The 19385-nt window shown below is 34.1% G+C and overlaps 1 protein-coding gene across 2 annotated transcripts in view; it reads left to right on the top strand.

The window, feature by feature from the left end:
• The window catches only part of cntn1b (contactin 1b), a 107512-nt gene that overhangs the window by 83060 nt on the left and 5067 nt on the right, over window positions 1–19385 (top strand). For both annotated transcript variants that reach the window (XM_088922559.1, XM_088922561.1), the window contains exons 15-22: window positions 6532–6690; window positions 8214–8363; window positions 10277–10347; window positions 11327–11561; window positions 14058–14161; window positions 14702–14891; window positions 15465–15577; window positions 15849–16005. In XM_088922559.1, coding sequence (XP_088778685.1) covers window positions 6532–6690; window positions 8214–8363; window positions 10277–10347; window positions 11327–11561; window positions 14058–14161; window positions 14702–14891; window positions 15465–15577; window positions 15849–16005 — 1179 coding nt within the window. The remainder of the gene's footprint in view (window positions 1–6531; window positions 6691–8213; window positions 8364–10276; window positions 10348–11326; window positions 11562–14057; window positions 14162–14701; window positions 14892–15464; window positions 15578–15848; window positions 16006–19385) is intronic.

Genomic DNA, 19385 nt, shown 5'->3' with positions numbered 1-19385 from the left:
GTGTAATTGTCACCTTATTAGTTTTAAGTTTTCTAACAGGTTTTTAAATTTGCTTTGCTTGATATGAGCCAGTGTTACCAGGTAATAATCACTCTTCCAACTGAAACACTACTGAAAGAATATTCTTTGCAATATCAATGTGTTTATATTAATCTTGTTACACCATTAGACCCAGATTGTCCACAGATTAACAGAATATGATGTGAACATTACTGTATGTTACAGACTCCACCCTGAAATAAGGTGGTTCAAAGGATCTGTTGCAAAGATCCAATGCAGGCTGCTACTGTATCTTATTACCCCAACTACTAACTAATACTGTATTGTACATTATATACAGTAGTATACCCAAACATTCCATCCATTACACCCAATGCATGATATGCCCTCTAAACCCTTAACCAATTATCTAATTAATTAACTAATTATCATTCAGTGTGCTTATATACAGTAATAGAGGTTTTTAACAGCTACTAGTGACAGGTCGACTGATGAACAGTTTTATCACAACATTTATTACTACACCTTAATGGCAAAAATAACTTACTTCTCACTTTTTGTTGTGTTCTTTTTGTACATTACAATGTGGAAATCTTTTTTTGGAATTCTTATGCACAGGGCCTCTAAAACATGCATGAGCAGATAATCACATTCTAAGGCCATCCACTTATTATTTTGTGCACTACAAGTTCGCAGTGGTGACAGTAGAACAAAGGTATCAGAACGAGGGCAAATCTCAATGTGTGTCACACCTCATTGATGTCTCCTCGTTATGCCTAACCAGGTAGTTCCAAGATTAGAAGCCATGATTATCTTCATACTTGGATCACACTTGTTCCATCTCTTAAAGATAGATTAATTTATTTTTAGAATCCTTTCCATTCAATTACAAAATTCATTTTTTCACACCTCTGATCCAGATCTCCATTGATCTGGACACTTTTTCTTACCTGATCTGTCCTTTGTTCTCTTGCAGTTTATATCTTTGGACCATACCTTTCTCCCACCTACATAAAAAATGCTTTACAGCCAAAAAATTATGCTCCTTCTTTCTTTCTATTTTCAGTGTGGAATTAGTCTTTACTTGATTTTCAAATTAATGAAAATACTTTCCCATATTAAAGGGGATAATGTCACTAGCCAGTGGTTGGACCAGGATTCCCTAAGTGGTGGTAAATAATTGGCTTAACACCACCAGGGATGGGTGGTCCTTAGTCAGCCAAGGTTACCTCTGCTTTCAGCTACTCACCTGAAATTTGCATGATGTCGGGGAAGGGCCAGTCCTATGTTTAAATTTCTTTAGGGGACTGTGTAGCTTGAAGCTTATCTAAATGTGATTGGCTCAGACAGTTAGCCAGTGTCTTTTACTAAATATCGGCTTTATGGTGACAGGGCCAGGCGATAAAGCACAGGAAATCAAAATTATCTGAAACCTAAAATTACCTAGGGCAATGGAGTTGGCACTCCCAACACTTTTGGCCATATGTACTGTAGGCAGGGCCTAAATTTAATATCTTGGGCAAAAGATTCTGCAGAAAGGTAGCCCCTGTCAACATGCTTCATTATTTGTTTTGAACTTATGGGCCAATATGAAGGATACTACCTTTATGTCCACCAGCAGTACATCTAGCAGTGACCTAATTCTTCTAAGATGTCTCCGATTAAATTTATCTCCAATCCAAGCCAAGACTTTGTTAGATTTGAAATCTAAGCATTGAGTAGATCAGATTTCAGGCTCAGATGAAATGCAATTAGGGCATCTAGGCATTTAAGGCAAAGAAAAATATAGGGAAGACAGCAGTATTCTGTTAGTTTGAAACATATTTTATTTTTCACTGTCTAGAATATCCATGAAATAATTGTTTCAGCACTGTAGAGATCATTTTCTGAGATAACCCCATTACGTATTCCATGCAACATAAGCAGTAGTGCATTTACAGTATGATCAAGCAAAACACATTATGATTGTTCTAGAATACACTGTTAAATTTTGAAATGTGCCCTCTGTGTCACTAGTAAGTAAAAATGCTGAATTTGTAGTACAGATTTTTCTGAATTGTTTCATGCTACTGCAATTGCTGTCTCTAGGGAAATTATGCGGAGTAAAGTATAATTGAAATTGTACAGTAGCTCATAGAAAGATGGATAATACAATTGTAAATACAAAATATTCCCAGAAAAGGAGTACATATGATAATGTGATTATAAACTAAAAAAGAACTGATATGGGAATTGAGCAGCTGATCAGACATATCACAACAGAGTGGAACATTAATGAAATAGAATGTTAGAAAATCATTTGAAATGCAATATTAGTTCTCTCCTACATTAGACTGCTTTAATTACTAAGTCTTTGTGCAGTTTCTGTACATGTCCGTTATACTGAGGTTAGAGAATGTTATTACACCAAGAATCAATCCTGAAAAATCACACTAACCCATATTAATCTCTAAAACATTTAGCCCGAATGCCCTAAGGAAAAGCAACAGTTTAGTGTGTACTAAACTGGTATTTCGAGATGCCAATCATTTTGGGAAAGGTTTAGGAAATAGGAATTTAGGAATAATGTGTTTATGTGCAAATGTAATTTTTTCACAGTTATTTGGGGATTACATGCAGACATAGACAGAATACTGACCCTGTTAAGCATGTGCAACAGAAATAAGGTGCTTTTGCAGAAAACAGTGTAAAATAGTGCACAGATATAGATAAAGAATGTCATTGGGATAATATGTTTGTTTGACCTAATAATCCATTAGTTATACATTTGTTTAATAGTTCACAGTTAATTTGAGTATTTAAAATACTTCTGATTTAATTGTTAATGAGGTATTTGTATGACTCCAATACATAATGGAAATACTGAATATTGTGATAATAAAATAAAGTAACCCTTTATACTGAATTTCAGTGTTTACCAGAACTACTTCCCAGAATAGCAGTGTAAATAAGTGTTTTTTTTCCTATGTAAATTTTTAATGTTAACTATACATACAATGTAGCACAAATAATATAATGGACATTTGGCATCTCATGTAGTCAGATCAATAATGATTGGTTTTAAAACTCAAATAAGGTTTGTACATCACTTCCAAAAAGAAAAGAGAAATATGAGTGTATTCACAGATTTTGGAGGGAGAAAAAACATTGTGAAGAAAACAAGCTATCATAAATTTTTGGATTCAGCGCAGGCCCCAGTAGTGGGCTATAAATTTTGCCAAAATCGTCAAACCACATGCATTGAGCAGGAGAAATTTGTCAACTGTGTGATTTTCCCTTAATGGACAGAAATATTTTGTGGAAAGAAATACCTTCTTAAAATGGATATACTGTATGCCAAAAACAAAAAAAGTGAGAAGATCATGTAATATTTACATGGTTAATAAAACTATTTTTAAGAGCTATCCTGACCTAAGATGCATTTTTATTCGATCTCACAACTCACAATGCATGTTGGAGAAAATATGATTTATGCCTATAATATGCCATTCAAAGATTTGTCCTGTAGCTTAATTTAAAAAAAAGCAAGGGATGTCTTAAGCTTTTCCTAGCCAAATGTATAAATACAATCATTGGAGTTGTGTTATCCTGGCATTTGTGTTGAATTATATATAATTATATTGGGGTAATAAACCTGTAAAACTGATTGCAGTAACTAATAATAATAGTTATTGGAGGTTAAATGTAACAGAACTGCTGTTTGATCCTATTCATACTTAATTACATTATACACAGGACAGGATTATTTGGAAAACAAAGCAAAACACTTAATTGGTCTCAACTTTAATCACTAAATCTGGAAAGCTTTATTTTCAATACTGGAATCTGAATGTCCTACTATAATTGCTTTACTCAGCCCAGTGGTTTCTGAGAATATAATTTTGAAAGCTTTGGAACTTGTAATGTGTTCATTTTGTATTGTGGCTGCATTAATACTTCAAAGTAAGATGCAATCTGTGTATTAATGATGGTGAAACCCACTTTATAAATTGAATTAAATATTACAGATAATTGGTTGTTAAAAAACATTAAGGAAATAATTCCATTAATATTTTATGATAACTTTGCAACCAAAAATATAAAAGCAACTCTAAACCTTACTATAATATCCTGCAATACACAAAGAGAAACATTAAACCTGAAACTGATATGCCTCTCTACTCCGATAAAAAAAATTGGAATCACTTACAAACTCAGAGTAAAAAGCTTTCAGATATACACAATCTTTTCCTCTTATCTGAAAAAAACATTTAATCTCACATTTCTATATACCATGGTTAACTTTGATAAAATGAGCCATTACTTGTAATGTGTTGTCATTTTGAAGAAGTTGTAGAAATCAGTGATGCTGCAGGCTTTTTGCACTTGTAGATAATGCAGATGTTATAATAATAATAATAATTGCAGATTTTCATTTAAAGAAAAAAATGGTTTCACTGCTTTAACCCTGTTAAATTTTTCAGTTTCATTGTTTTGAGAGTCATTTCATTATTTTCAGGGTTGTTTGTTAAAAATCAAAAGCCCTAATTATGGTCTGTGTATTATGATGTTGTAGCTGGTATAAGAACAAATTTGAGTTATAAATGAATAGGCATTAAAAAAAAAACATACCTCGTTAAATTTTTGAGAAATTCAAAAATCTGTGTTCTCCACCCACACTATACATTTTAAGAATATGGCCCTTCTTCACTTACTAAAATAAAGCCTTAATGATATATGAAATGAAAAGAATTACCACCAATCTCATGTAAATTTTGACAAGGGTAGAAGCCTAAAGAATAGCCTTCTCAACAGAAATTAATAATGCTGTAGTTTTTAGTGAGTGCTGAAATTATTTATTGAACAGCAAAACATTTATGCTAATTACACTACAGTAATGTTATTTCATGTCATAAAGAGGAGACTATTGTGATTAGACAGCTTTCAAGCGTTGAAAGATAGGTGAAAGCAGAGAGGTTTGGATTTGCTGGGGAGTAAAACAGGAAAACTTGAGGCTGTAGTAATGGGGTGATAAAATTATTCTCAGTTGCAAAAGGGCCTAGTGACCTAGAGTCTTTCTTTCCCAGCTCAGTTAAGAGATGTAATCCACATTAGTTCAACACAGAGACTCTTGAAATATTGTCTTAGGTGCTATTGTAATGTAATTATTATCAGTTGACATCTGTCAATTAATTTTTAAGATTTGTTAATTATATGTTCATTTTCCATAATTTTCTAAAATGCATTATTTAATTGTATTTAACAAATATGTTTTTTGCCATGAAAACTACTGATCTTAAATTTAACTTTTTCTTAAAAAATGAGTGCTGATAGTGGAGTCCCTATATTAAGGTGCTAACTTGGAAGGGATCCACAGAACAGTTAATATTCTGAAAAAACTACTGATTTTAGTCAGTAACATTTTTTGTATTACCACAGATTCCTGTCATGCATTCTGTATCATGTTTCACAGTGAGACATTAAAGAGCACTATTTCCCACATCTCATTGACTGAAGGTCACAAAGTACAATTAGTAACAAAACCTAATTTTGAGATACTGCAAACACAGTGACACAAGAATTATTGCTCTTTGACATCTACACAATAGAGGAAAGTATCAAGTATGTTCTTCATTGCAACCTGTTGTTCAGGCGACAGGTATTTTTGCTCTAGTGTTTTATCAGCAGTACTTGAAAACACTGAAGATGTGATCAGCACCAAGTCACCAGGAGGTAACAAAAGCTATGCTTAAAAACAGTTTATTCTCCATGCTGTACTCTTTAACTTTTTAGAGAGGTAAAGGTTAAAGACAAAGTACAGTAAAATCTAGTAATCTAGTAGTGAATAATAACCCATAGTTGAGGTGCCAAACTTTGAATTTTTAAAAGCATGAAATAACATTTCAGATTGAAACAAGAGTGGTGAAATATAATATGGAAAACATATGCTGTATTCTACTGTGAAAAAATGAGATTGTGGATACTTTTTTTAATAAGTATTACACAAGAAGCTGGAAACTCTCAAAATCTTGGAACATTGTAGTGGAAATAAAATCCCAAGGGCATGATATTTATTTTTTATCTGGGCAGATTCACCCAGGGAGATTCATTTTTATTTTAGAGCCGTCTCAGTAGTTTAGGTTTGTAAACCTAACAATCTGTGTTTCCAATTACTTATACTTTTATTTTTTACGAATAAAAATGCATTGTCTAAAACAGCATTTCGACCTTATGTAGCAAGAACAATGCTTCAGTCTGCCATGCAGTAATGAAACCACGTTTTTAAAACCACCCATTTGTTTATAAATGTGGTTTGAAAATGAAGCAGGTGAAAGCTTTTCTTGTGATGGGCTTACTAATGGCTTATTTTGTAACCATGGCTGTGCTGCCTGTGCAAAAATAGCAAAATGAAAACTTATTTAATTGAAGATGCTGACAATGTCATAGTTTAATCAACTTTTTCTTGTGGCAGTTGCAGAAAACTATAGAAAAAAAATAAAATGTTTCTACATTGTTTGTATGTGTCACGACATTAATCTTTTCTTTCTACAGGACCACCAGGGCCTCCAGGGGGTGTGAGAGTGGAGGATATCAAAGAAACTTCTGTCAAACTAATTTGGAGCCGAGGAGCTGACAACCACAGTCCCATTTCCAAATACGTTATCCAAGCCAGAAGTGCTATGTCAGACGAGTGGAAAGATGCTAAAACATGTGAGTTTGTGATTTGCAATACTGTAAATCACTCTGTGAGAGTAAGAAAAATTAGCAAGTACTTTTCTACCAAAAGTGTTTATCAGACATACATACATACTAACCTCAAGGCTGATTTGGGTATCTTGGCTGAAGAACAACAAGCTTTATACAGTTGAGCAGTAATTTTGTCATGCAAGATGTTTATTACATGCTTTGTGGTTTCCAAAAAAAGACTAACAAGTGTGAGGTTGGAAAAGTGAATGGTAGAGTTTTGTCCCCAGCCCCTATTAAATATAAGTGGAAATATTCAGAGATGAGATGTGCATTGCAGAAGAATGCTTGGCTTTGGCAAGGCAGCATTCCAAAACCAGATTGGTTTTACATGTGTGAAATTCTTATCTTGAAATCCTATTTTAAAAGTTCAGAAAACTGACGTCATATGCAAAATAAAATTGTCCTCATAATTCTATAAAGAAAATGAATAAATGTCAAATTTAATAATATCAATTGCTGGTATACTGTAAATTGAAGTATTTTTTGTAAATGTTAAAGAACTCAATACATCATAAAAGAAAGATCAATTGGTTTCACAGCTGTCCTTTGACAATCTGAGCTTCTAAAATACAAGACAGATTCCCAGACCAGTTTTATAGGTTCTCTTGCAGAGTCCTGAGGAGAGAGATGACTTATTTGTGCATTGAAAGTTTCTGTTAAGCTTAGACTATTGTTAAGTTTGGAGGAATCTTTCTGTTCTTTCTCTGATCTCCATTTTCTCCATTTCTCCATTCTCCATTTTAAGAGATGTTGAGACTACTATCTGGCTCAGTAATAAAACTGCTCCTGATTTTACAGCAGAAGAGCTCTGATCAATCATGTTTACCACAATTAATTGTTCAGAGGCCACCTTATTATTTTACAAGAAATCAGGACCGACTCTATAAAATTAAATCCCAAACAAATTGACCTCTTTGGTGAAAGAAATTCTGAGTGTTTGAAAGCTACAGCTCAGGTGAGGCTTTTTTTAGTGATGAATTAGAAAATACTGATTGGAATATATGTGAAAAGCTAAACTAGTATAGCTTTTCCTTCCTCTGCTTCTTTCACCAAGAAAAGTGTTCAGTCTGAGCATTACATTTTTGATGTAAAGGTGTATGCATAATTTGTAAGTCAATAAAATGGAACATCATTGGAAGTAGGTTAATTCTTTAAGGTACCTTAATTAGAGTTTTTAAAACTATAGTCCATCTAAAGAATTGGATTTTATTCATTAGTTTATTTCATTTTTTCTAATCATTTTGCATTATACAAATTATGTTATTTTATTTTTTTTATTTTTTTATGTAAATGAGAATGATATAATTAAGAATGTGTACATCTCAAATTGTTCTGCATTATTTTTCCTTTTTGTTTTAGTTGTGGTGTATTTTTTTTCTAATATACATACTGTAGATATACTTTCCTATCACTAATGTATTACATAATCATCTAACAAAAGAATATTTTCTGCATTCTAATTATTTCTATTTTTCATCTTTCTTCAGCACCTTGGAACATTGAAGGCAATTCAGAGACAGCATCTGTTATTGAATTAATTCCTTGGATGCAGTATGAATTCAGAGTGATAGCAACAAATACATTAGGGACAGGAGAACCAAGCCTTCCCTCCCCAAAAATTATAACCATGGAGGCAGGTTGGTACACAGCTTTGTGCAGATGTTTACTTTTTGGAATATTATTTATCAGAGTAGGTGCAGTAGTAGGTTAAAAAGTTCAGGTTTCAAATTACACCTTTACACCCTCGCCATGGAAGCTGACTAATGAGTAATGTAATGTCAGTGTAGACCAGGTGAAATACAGAAAGACTCCTTCCATCCCCAGCACTTTTATTTCAAGTCTCTGATGGTGTTAGAAGCAGGGTAGTAATGCTCCTAGTCATGATCAGACTTGGAGAGACCTCCCAGAAAGCTGCACTGCATAAGTGGTCCAGGAACTCCAGAAATTTACATTGACATCACTAACATAAGTAAAACCTCACAAGCTGGAAAAAGTCTACTCAAGGAATATAGAGGGAGCTATACAGTACTTTTTTCCTGGAAGGGAAAATCAGAGGATGAATGTTGTATTCATGGAGATTAGTTTTTCTTCAGGAAATAAATCATCATCCACCTTCATGGGTTACCCTGTTGGAATCAATAAGTGCCTCATGTGTGACAAAACCAAGGAAGATTTCTATGCGAAGCACGACTTAATTCTTTGTGAAAACCTGAAAAATGACAGTCATATTCTACTTTAGAGTTTAGTGCCAGAGTTACAAGAAATACCAGTCTCTGGAATTGAATCTTTGAAGGAGTTAAAAGTGTGAACTCCTTATCCTCAGAGCAAGGACTCAACAGAATTTATTTAAACAGAAAAAATATCCTGGTAAAATCTACATTCTAAACACTTGTAGAATTGAATTGTTGCAAAGGAACAAGTAAAGGTTTATTCCATGCTGAAAAGAGAAGGAAAGAAACACAACGTTTCGGCTGTGGAGCATTCTTCAGGTGTCAATTGAATTGTTATTGTCCTTGCCAGGAATCCTGAAGATGTCTACATCACCAAAGCAATGACAGGACATATTCATTTAATTATATGTATCAAAATAAAGCAATGCCACCAACAAGCAAAGACACATCTTTAAAGGAGAAATTGTGCCATGAAGAACAGGTGAAGAACAGAAAAGTGAAAGGAAATTCAGTATCTTGAAGACACAAATGATATCCTTGTTTTCTTTACTGCTAAAATGATTATTTATGGCTCGAATAGGAACCATCCCTTTAAAACCTAAGGTAGGGGGAGACCTTCTTTAGGAAAGGGAGGTGGTTAACACTCATTAGAAAAAGTATTTTCCATCAGAAATCCAATGTCAGTAATGGATTATTCTATTCAGTCCCAGAATACCACGTTCGAGTTAAATGTGGAACTCTACCAGTCTAACTCTACCACATAAGGAGCTGATGAAAGCCATACTTTGTTATTCATCACAAATGAAGAACAACAAAGACGTAGATGATGAAATTCCCGCTGACTTTTTTTTATTTTTAAGGATAGAAGCTAACACTACATCTCCAGGCTCTGTATCAAAGCAATAACTCCCAAAGATTTCAAGGATGTCAAAACTCTGTCTGTCTGTCTTGTGAATGTCTCTCCTGTCCATTGTGGACAAAATCACTACAAACAGTACATTCTAGTGAATTGTCTCATTCGTCTTACTAAAGAACTTCTCCAGGAATTCGAATGTGAATTTTGACCTTCAGGTAGCTCAGATGACATGCTTTTTACATCCAATCACAAATCAAATGTGGAGACAACACATTTCCTGTGATCCCAGAACTAACAGCTGCCTGACTTCAGTCTTCAAACTCCAGTATGCTGATGCTGCTGTAGTATGTGACTTGGCAAAAATATATTTGCAGGCAAATGTATTGATGCAAATGTAAAGAAGGGACTCTAAACATTCAAAAGACCAACATTTTCTAAATAAGTTCCAAGTGCACATGTTCTTATTGATATTCATCAATACGTCAAAGTTGACGTAAGAATGTTTTATATGTTCTCTTATTAGTTCCAAACGTGGCTCCTTCAGATATTGGAGGAGGAGGAGGAACAAGCAGGGAACTGACAATCACATGGACGGTGGGTTGTGGTATCCTACTGAAAGAAAGATGTACTGTTTTCTTTCTCTTTTGTAATGGTGCATTATGAATTAGATACTACAAGAATGTAGCAAATGTGGTATTAGCAGAAAGGAAGGAGCAAGGCCAGCTTTGTAAGGAACAAAATTTTACTTATTTTAGAAGACCTACTGTTGCTTGTTTCACTTTTAACCATAATGAGCATGCAGCTATGACAAAAAATAATATAATCATAAAGCAATGTGGTGAGAATAAAATAATAACGCTGATGTAACAGACATGTTTATCATGCATTTTAGTCTAATTTAGGGCCACCAAAAAAAAAGAAGTTAAACATCTGCACATGCAAAGAACATGTTGCTTATTTTGGAATTTAAATACCAAATTGTATTCCTACAGGTTTTGCAATGCCTGATACATTCCCGTCACTTTTGGCTTGATAAGCTTTGTATTAAGATGAGTAGTGATAGATGCATATTTTTCATATTGTATCCCTTAGTCCAGGGGTTCTTAACCTTTTTGAGACTGCGACCCCTTTTTGGGTCCACACCCAATAGGAATTAATGTAGTGCCCTCGCAAGGCGCAGTGCAGAACAGGCTGGGGTTTGTAGCCAGGGGATGGTCTGTGGGCTTGCAGAGTGACCACTAAGTCACCCTGCTAATGTAAATAGTCTTAACCATGCAGGTGTACTATACAATATATAATAGTTAATTGTTTACCTCTGTTATTGTCCTTTGATGTGTAACCACCCTGAATCAGCGTACTTGTCCCATTTACTGCCCTAGAGTGTGTGTTAGCCTTTGTTTGATTCTGTTTCTGCTACCTATTGTGTGACCACCCTAGGACCACATCGCGACCCTTATAGGGGTTGCACCCCCCAGGTTAAGAACCTCAGCCTTAGTCTAAAGCCAAACCAAAATTATTTTTTTTTATTCTTAACTTTCTTAAGATGCTTTAAGATGCTACTATTTTCTTCTAGCCTGTGCCTAAAGAGTATCACTTTGGAAGGAATTATGGCTACATTGTTGCCTTCAAGCCACATGGGGATAAAGAGTGGAGAAAGGTGACAGTAGCTGACCCAGAGGCAAGACGTTACGTACACAAAGATTCTACAATTACCCCTTCCACAGAGTTCCAAGTAAAAGTGAAAGCTTTCAACAGCAAGGGAGAAGGACCATTTAGTCTAACAGCTGTGGTGTACTCTGCCCAAGATGGTAAGTGACCCATAAGTGACTATAGTCACCCATTAAGTGACTATTGGCCCAGACTGTCATAGTCAGTAAAGGCCGTTATTCTATTTTCTAACTGTTGTGTTGAGAATGAGCCATGCAAAATGTCTTGAATATTTTGTTTAATTTAAAGCATGCATGAAAAATGAATATAAAAAATACTTGGTGATATCCTTTAGACATTTCTGTTAATGACAACATGTATGATGTTAAGGCTAAATTAAACAATCATGAAGACTTTCATCTTAAATATCAATATTTATTGGTATAAATTGTATGTGAATGTGTAGGTCAATATCTAAAATAATCATACATATACTGTAGTATGTTTTAGGAAACAAATTTGGAACATTTGATATTATTAAAAGTAAGTATAATTTTTTATTACTTTTACTTCTCTGAAGGAGAGACAGTTTTATGGAAGGGCAGAATGGTTTTGTATACTGTAGGTGTCCATTCTCTCTTCAGTGCAGAACATAACAGAAGTCTTGCTCTATTCCTAGACAGAAGAAATTAATGAAAACAGAAGCCTTATCTTTCTGGTCTTTGAATTGTCTCCTGACAGTTGTTATCCTTAAAACTTTTAAAGAGTCGTTAGGTGAATTTGGATTGCAGGTCATTCCCTTCAGCTTTCTTATGAACGTAGTTCAGACATAATGAGATGTTGCAGATGGCCAGACATGTTTAGAAACATCTAGAAATGATCTAGAAGTCAGTAAACCAACCTTTTTTGGGAACAGTAGAGTAAAATTATGGATTCTCAATAATGTATAAATAAGTCCCCATATGCTCTAACCCTCTCTGATCCATGACTGACAAAGAAACAGCACTGTGCATGCATTTTCACCGTTTGGAGATCAGACTATCACCACCTTGAGCTTTCCCCTGTTTATACAGAAATAATCCCCCTTAGTTTAAACTTAAGTTGAAAAAACAGATCTTACAATTTGTCTAGTCTATTTAATTGTGAGTGTAAAGGTATCCCTTATATACAAATATATACAATATATATCATGTTAGTTCAAGAGAGAATGGGCTGTGGTTTAAGGTTAAGGTTAGAACACCCCTATAATCAGTTAAACTTGGGCAGCCAACAAAGGCTGGGTTTTGGTTCCGGAGTTAAGCCTCACTCTGGATTTCGGTGTGGAGACATTGGGTTAACATCTTCCAGAACACTGAAGCCACAGGACACTACAAGAACATCCTGCCACAGATCAGCTAAAATACCACAATTCAAATTGGATTGGCTGGTTAATCCTGCTAGTTGCAGACTGGGAGAAAGGTTGCCTTGGGACTCCGCCACAACTTTTCATATTTTTTCTCAGTTATACAGTACATTCTTTGATTTGGCAAAAATGCCAGTATTCATTGGGGATGGCAAGGTTTAGTAGGTAAAACTTTGGACTCATGACTGGCAGGTTGTGGCTTTGAGTTCCCACTGCAGCCTCTTTACCTATGACAGAGGTCCTTGGGGATAATCCCAGCAATAGACTGAAGTTCCATCTGAGGGTTAGTCACGTGTTCTCTGTTGCTCTTAGCAGTGTGGAAACAAGGTTGAGCTCTGGACTAAGTGTTCACAATATGTGCCGAGAGTCATAACTAGTAATACGTAGTAAAGAAAAATTTACTTTGATTTAAATGATAAAAATAATCTGTCAACTGTAGCTCATATTTAATAAAACCAGGAACTGCTAAACTAGTACTGCCAAGACTACAAAAACGACTAAAAGAAGAAAAATACTATTGTTACTTCTATGATAAATTTAGACCTTTAACAACTATTTAATTAAGACAATTCTGCAGTGTTTCTATTTGTCAGTATTGTACAGTATAACAAACATTATATATGAACATGTTACAGAACTTGTCTGACCCTGCTTTGGTGATATAATTCCCCAGTAACCTGGACAGTGCTGAATATTCCCACAGTAGGGTACCCACTCAACTAGCATAGTGGAATTGCCCACTGTCTGGGGGTGCAGTGTTGCTGGGAAGCTAGTGTCATTTTGACAATAAATTTTAAAATACAGTAAGAGAAATTAGCAGCTGCACTGTCACTTTATAAATATTGTATATGAGTGTATAAACATTCTTTTATATATATACTGTTTATACTAATCTACAGTATATTAACCTAAAACAAGTGAAAATGTAAAGATGTGATCAAGATTTACATATATACAATATCAGCAAGAGCTGACATCAGAATCAAAATCAACCTGTAATTTTTAAATGGCTGCACATCATCAACAATATCTGTGGTGAAAAACGTTTTGCAACCTGAACCTGTTTGTTTAAAAATCAGGGATTCATACATACTTTAATGTACTGTTCAGAAGCTTACTGTATGTTTTTATCTTTTTTTTATTAATTAGCATAAAAAACAAGCTTTTTATCTTGTTTATTTCCTTTGAGGTTTCTTTATCAGGCCAGATGTCGCTATAAAGCTGTGAACTGTAATCATAAAATTTGTGTTTTCAGCCCCTATGGAAGCCCCATTGGGAGTTACAGCAAGAAGCTTGTCTGCCACTGAGGCCATTGTGTCTTGGTTGCCTGTACACCAGCAATCCATAGAAGGTTATCAGGTAGAATTTCTTTGTCTGTTGTGAGCAGAATTGTCATTAGCTGTATACTGGATGTATTCTCTTTCAGCAAAGAGGTACCATTCACCACTGAAGTGCAACATCCACTTGGGTGGCACAATAGTCAGTCTGTCAACAGCCCCTTTCAGACAATGCTATGGTTTTCTTCATGAATAACTCACATCATATGAGGATATTGGTTTGGAAATTCTGGTCCTGGTATTATTATTTGTTCAGATAGTCAAAAATAGTTCTTCTTAGGACACTTGAATGAGCTTTTGCAATTTCATTTGTTTTGTGTGGCTTGTCATTGTTATTGTTCTTCTTTAGCCAGCAATAAAGTAAATATAATCAGGGACATACTGTACATAGACAACACAGATGTGGGAGGAGAGATTTTAATCTTAAAGAATGTTTATCTCTTGCTTTTCTATGTCATTGCCATTCTCAAAATTGTATGATCTTCGTAGAGATAGTTCTATTTTATTTGTTCTGAAATATTAATAAACACAAATGCAATGCTTTATCTTTTTTCTTCTTCAGATAAGGTATTGGAGGAAGCTATATGATATTGAAGCTGCTGCACATCGAGTTCAAGTACCTAGCACTGAAAATCACACTAGAGTTGAAAACCTTCTGCCAGACTCACACTACAACATTGAAGTTCGAGCCTATAATTCTGCTGGACAAGGCCCTCCCAGTGAAATCTATGAGATCTTCACGAAGAAAGCACGTAAGGAAAGCTTGCAATGTCTGAATTGTATTGAATATTACTGATGCCACTAAACGGAAAATAAATAAAAACATAATTTAAATAAACAGGTTCACTATTTGCCTGTAAACACTTGTTTGAAATATAAGTACTGTGATTTTTCCATGTTGAAGACGAGAGTTAAAACACTACTAGAAATAATATCATATACTGTATAGAATATACTGTACTGATACCATGGTTTTCATCATTTTCATGTGCAAAAGGGCCAATTGACAAAATAAAATCTGTTTCACTCTATGGGGATCAAGTGGCTTAAAACATATACTATTATGAAATAGGCAGATACTGAACTGAAAGACAAGAAAGGATAAATGATCTTAAAAGGCACATTTTGCTCCAAAGCATCATTCAGTACTTCTTTAAATTACATCTTGTTACAAGAATGCTTTATTTATTGCAGTTGGGTAATTTATTTTTTCCACAATACTCTCTATATGATTAATACTTTCAGTAAAGATCTCACAGTGGTCATAAAGTATGTATTTAATGCATTTATCATCTCCTGAAATTCTAATGCAATATCTTTTTCAGCTCCAAACCGTCCTCCAAGAATCATCAGTAAATATGTGGATCGTTCAAGAGTGAATATTGCTTGGGAGCACGTTGAACCTTTAGCTAATGAGTCAAGAGTGGATGGCTACAAGGTTTGTCAGCCTCAACAGTTAGCTTTACTATAGGATGCCCCACTTTTTCTTTTTCCATTGTTTAGAAGCCAAGTGTAGATTTATGACTTTAATAGAATGTTTCAAAGGCTCATCAAGTAATATTAATAATTGAATGAGAAAAAAACATTTAATTATGCCTATCACCAGTTATGATCTTGTAGTATAAAAATATTGTCAAGAAAGCAGCTTGGCTTCATATTGAGCTCTCAATAATCTCTCAATCATTCTGTCTTTCTCCTTCTTTCAATAGGTGTTGTTCAGGCAGGAAGGACAAGCTGAAGGAAAACTGTATACAACAGGCAAACATTATATAGACCTTCCTGCTCCAAAAGAAGGGGATTATGTTGTGGAGGTTCGTGCACATACTGAAGGGGGTGATGGAGCAGTGGCCCAAGTTAAAGTTTCAGGTAAATGGATTATTTTGGTATTATTCAACATGATTCTTTTCAGATGTTCAAATGACAGGTACAGACCTTTTAATACAGAACTGCACAGTATTTCTGAAATGATTCTGTGTTGTTTCAATATGCCAATTTATCAATTACTTTTCCTTGTACTTTACTGTGCATTTTCCATTTTTATGATAACACCTTTTGCATTTATAAAAACGTTTTCAAATGTATTTATAATATATTAATGGAAGGGTAGCAGTTCCAACACAGTGGTTAGCATTGCTCCCTTGCAGTGCTGGGGCCTTGGGATCAATTCTGGACCCAGCGTGCTATGTGGAGTTTCTGTGTTCTTCCCGGGTTTATGTGGGTTTCCTCTGGGTGCTTGGGTTTCCTTCCACAGGCCAAAGACATTCTGGTAGGTTAATTGGGTTCTGGAAAAAAATGGCCCTGGTGTGAGTGTGTGGACTGTGTTTGTGTGCACCCTGCTATGGACTGGCATTGCTTGCAAACATAGGCTGTGGCTCCCCATGACCCTGAAACAGATGAAGCAGTTAGAAAATGGATGGATATTATTAACACAAATGTGATAATAACCTCTACTTTTTTTTAACAAGATTTAACAAATATAAAATGAACATTTAATTTCGATTTGTTCATTTTAGTAACAAAAACCTAATGCTTACCATACTCCTAACCATTTTCCTAACAACAGGATTAGGGTTACGTACTGTGGTAATTTTTCTGAGTATTTGTACTGTAACATTATTATTAGCATGTTAACAGGTTGTTTCCACTTACTGTATGAGGCCTAAACTAAAGTGTGATTGAATTGTGCTTCTCTATACTTCACAATGCTGAGCTAATGGTGTGTAATCAGTAACAGAGTAGTCTAGTCTTCATAATTGTAGTATTTATGTTGTGATGGCTAATGCGGCACTTTGCTCATATCATGAAGCAAATTACCATTTGTTTAAGAGACTAAGGGACACTCACACTCACTAGAAAAGTCAACGTACGGGCTTTCATGTGTTGTACTGGAAAACTAAAATTACTTATATGAATCCATCAGTGAAGAGACATGCACTATATAATAAATACAAAATGGATATCGTATTTATAAAAAAAACAGTTTTTTAGAAGCAGAAGTTGACTCGTTTTAAATTGGATTTTAAAAATAAAAGGTTTATTTTGTTATCAGCATATGTATATAGAACATATATTTTTGGAATAGATACATTTGCTTGATACATGCATCTTAAATAAGTATTTATAATATTTACAACCAGGTGGATGTATTTATTCCATGAATGTTCTTTTAAAACAAAGCTCTCCTCTTACATGGAAAGACAACAAGTAATGAATATTAACTCTTATAAGATCATTGGTTAGACAAATGTGTATGTCATGAGGAAAGCTTCTGTATGCCATTATACTGTCAAGTGTTAATAAATTATTTTGGAATTTTGTTCTCCCAGTGAAATTTGCTATATTCAACACACCACAACAGTATTTGTTTGCATAATCAGGTTTAAAATAACAGTTACTTTTAAATAATGTTCACACTCATTGAATACATCAATAGCTATTCTTGATTTTGTTCTTTAAGATATACAATCAGAATGAAAAGAACAATTAATCTGTATCTGGTACAGTATGCCATTGTACAACAACAACGACAATAATAATAACAATAGTAATGATGATGATGATGATTTATAAAGAGCCTTTTCAAACCTTAGAATGCTGTACATAGTGATAAAGAATAAAAAGACAAAAAATGCCATAAAAATATTAAAAAATGAAAGAAGAACATACAGGATAAACAGTAAGGTGATCAGACATGGGCCTTACTAACAAGATGGGTTTTAAGTTTAGTTTTGAAAAGATTCAAAGATTATGTCCCTTCAAGAGTCAGAGGAAAGTCCAATGTAGAGATTTAAGTACAGTAGTGATATGCTGCCAGGATCTAGTATGAGTTAGAAGTCCAGCTGCATAGTTTTAGACCATTAGATTGTGCTTCACTGACATCACTTTCACTTTACCCAAATGCTGTCATTTATTAATATTTCTTAATGTGGAACTACATTCATTGTTTTAAATTGAAGTGGTTGGGTTTTGCTAACTACTGATTTTATACTGTACAAATTGAATTTTCCTTTGTAATCAAATGTTAATGTACAATCATTTCTGATCATCCATTTGAAAAGAGAGTTTTAAAGATCTTCATCTGGGCAAACCTTGTGTAAATCACCCATCAAGCAATTTAACATATATTGAGTAAATAAAGACAAATTCTTGTAAACAAAGACTTAATTCTTATTTAATGTTTCTTTTTTTCCTTACAGATGTATGCCAATGCAAAGTTTTATAATTCAATACAATGGCAATCTCAAGTTTGTTGGATACATTTTAAATCATTGTATTTAAAATAATTAATTACAGTGTAAATACTGTAATTGTCATTGAAGGAATAGATGGCTGTCAATTCAGTTCTGTCCTTAAGGATGTACAGTATTATAGTCTTGCTGACAGTAGACTCTGTAATAAACCACAGTGTGAGGTAATATATATTATTTAATAAATGGGCATTTTGCAGAATGTTCTATATTTTTGTAAACAAGAGACAAATGTGAAATTAGCAGTAAAATTAATTACTGTTGATTTTAAAGGAGAAAATGTAATCCTGTAGTATGTCATTCAAAAACACCAGAAAAAAACTATGTCCATTAAACTAACACTGACATTTTTATAGTTTATGTTTGAGAAATAACACCAAGTGTCTATGAACCATAACTAAACTACCTCTATGTACTCATTTCTTTGTCCTTCTTTTTGAAAGATACATTACCTTCTTCTTGGGAAGACAGCTATACCATTCTGTAATTGATCTCAATTGGTGAAGGAAATGCCATCGTATCCATTATCATTCATCCTGAACATATCTGACAGCTTGATTTCACGGTGCCTGAAAATGAAAGCCGTCAAGGGTTTAAAATGCAGGATGTGAAATATTGTATGCTTAACACGGTACTTAATGATGTGCTGTGAACAAGATCTCCACATTTTCTTCCCTCTATTTCTACATTACAGCCTAGTTGCTCTCTAAAATATAGTGCAAGGCAGTCATAACAACATATTTGTGTGCTTTTTAGACTATACATACAAATGTTTGTAATTTAAACATTTTATGGTTTTATAAATGCCTTATACACTTTCCAGATGCTCTTCTGTGGAAAGCTTAAATTTATATAAATGTCCATATGATCTGAATAGCATTTTGCAAATGAGGTTTCCTCCATAATATTTACACTCTCTGTACTCTTAATATTTCAAGTAATATTTCTTTCTAGTTTTGTTTCCCAATTTAATATATGTGTTTCTTATTTTGGAAATCT

Source organism: Atractosteus spatula, chromosome 8 (genome assembly GCF_055471065.1).
Source record: "Atractosteus spatula isolate fAtrSpa1 chromosome 8, fAtrSpa1.hap1, whole genome shotgun sequence".
Taxonomy (NCBI): Eukaryota; Metazoa; Chordata; class Actinopteri; order Semionotiformes; family Lepisosteidae; genus Atractosteus; species Atractosteus spatula.
Note: the sequence above shows the minus strand (reverse complement) of the source record. Positions and strands in the feature narration are given on the sequence as shown.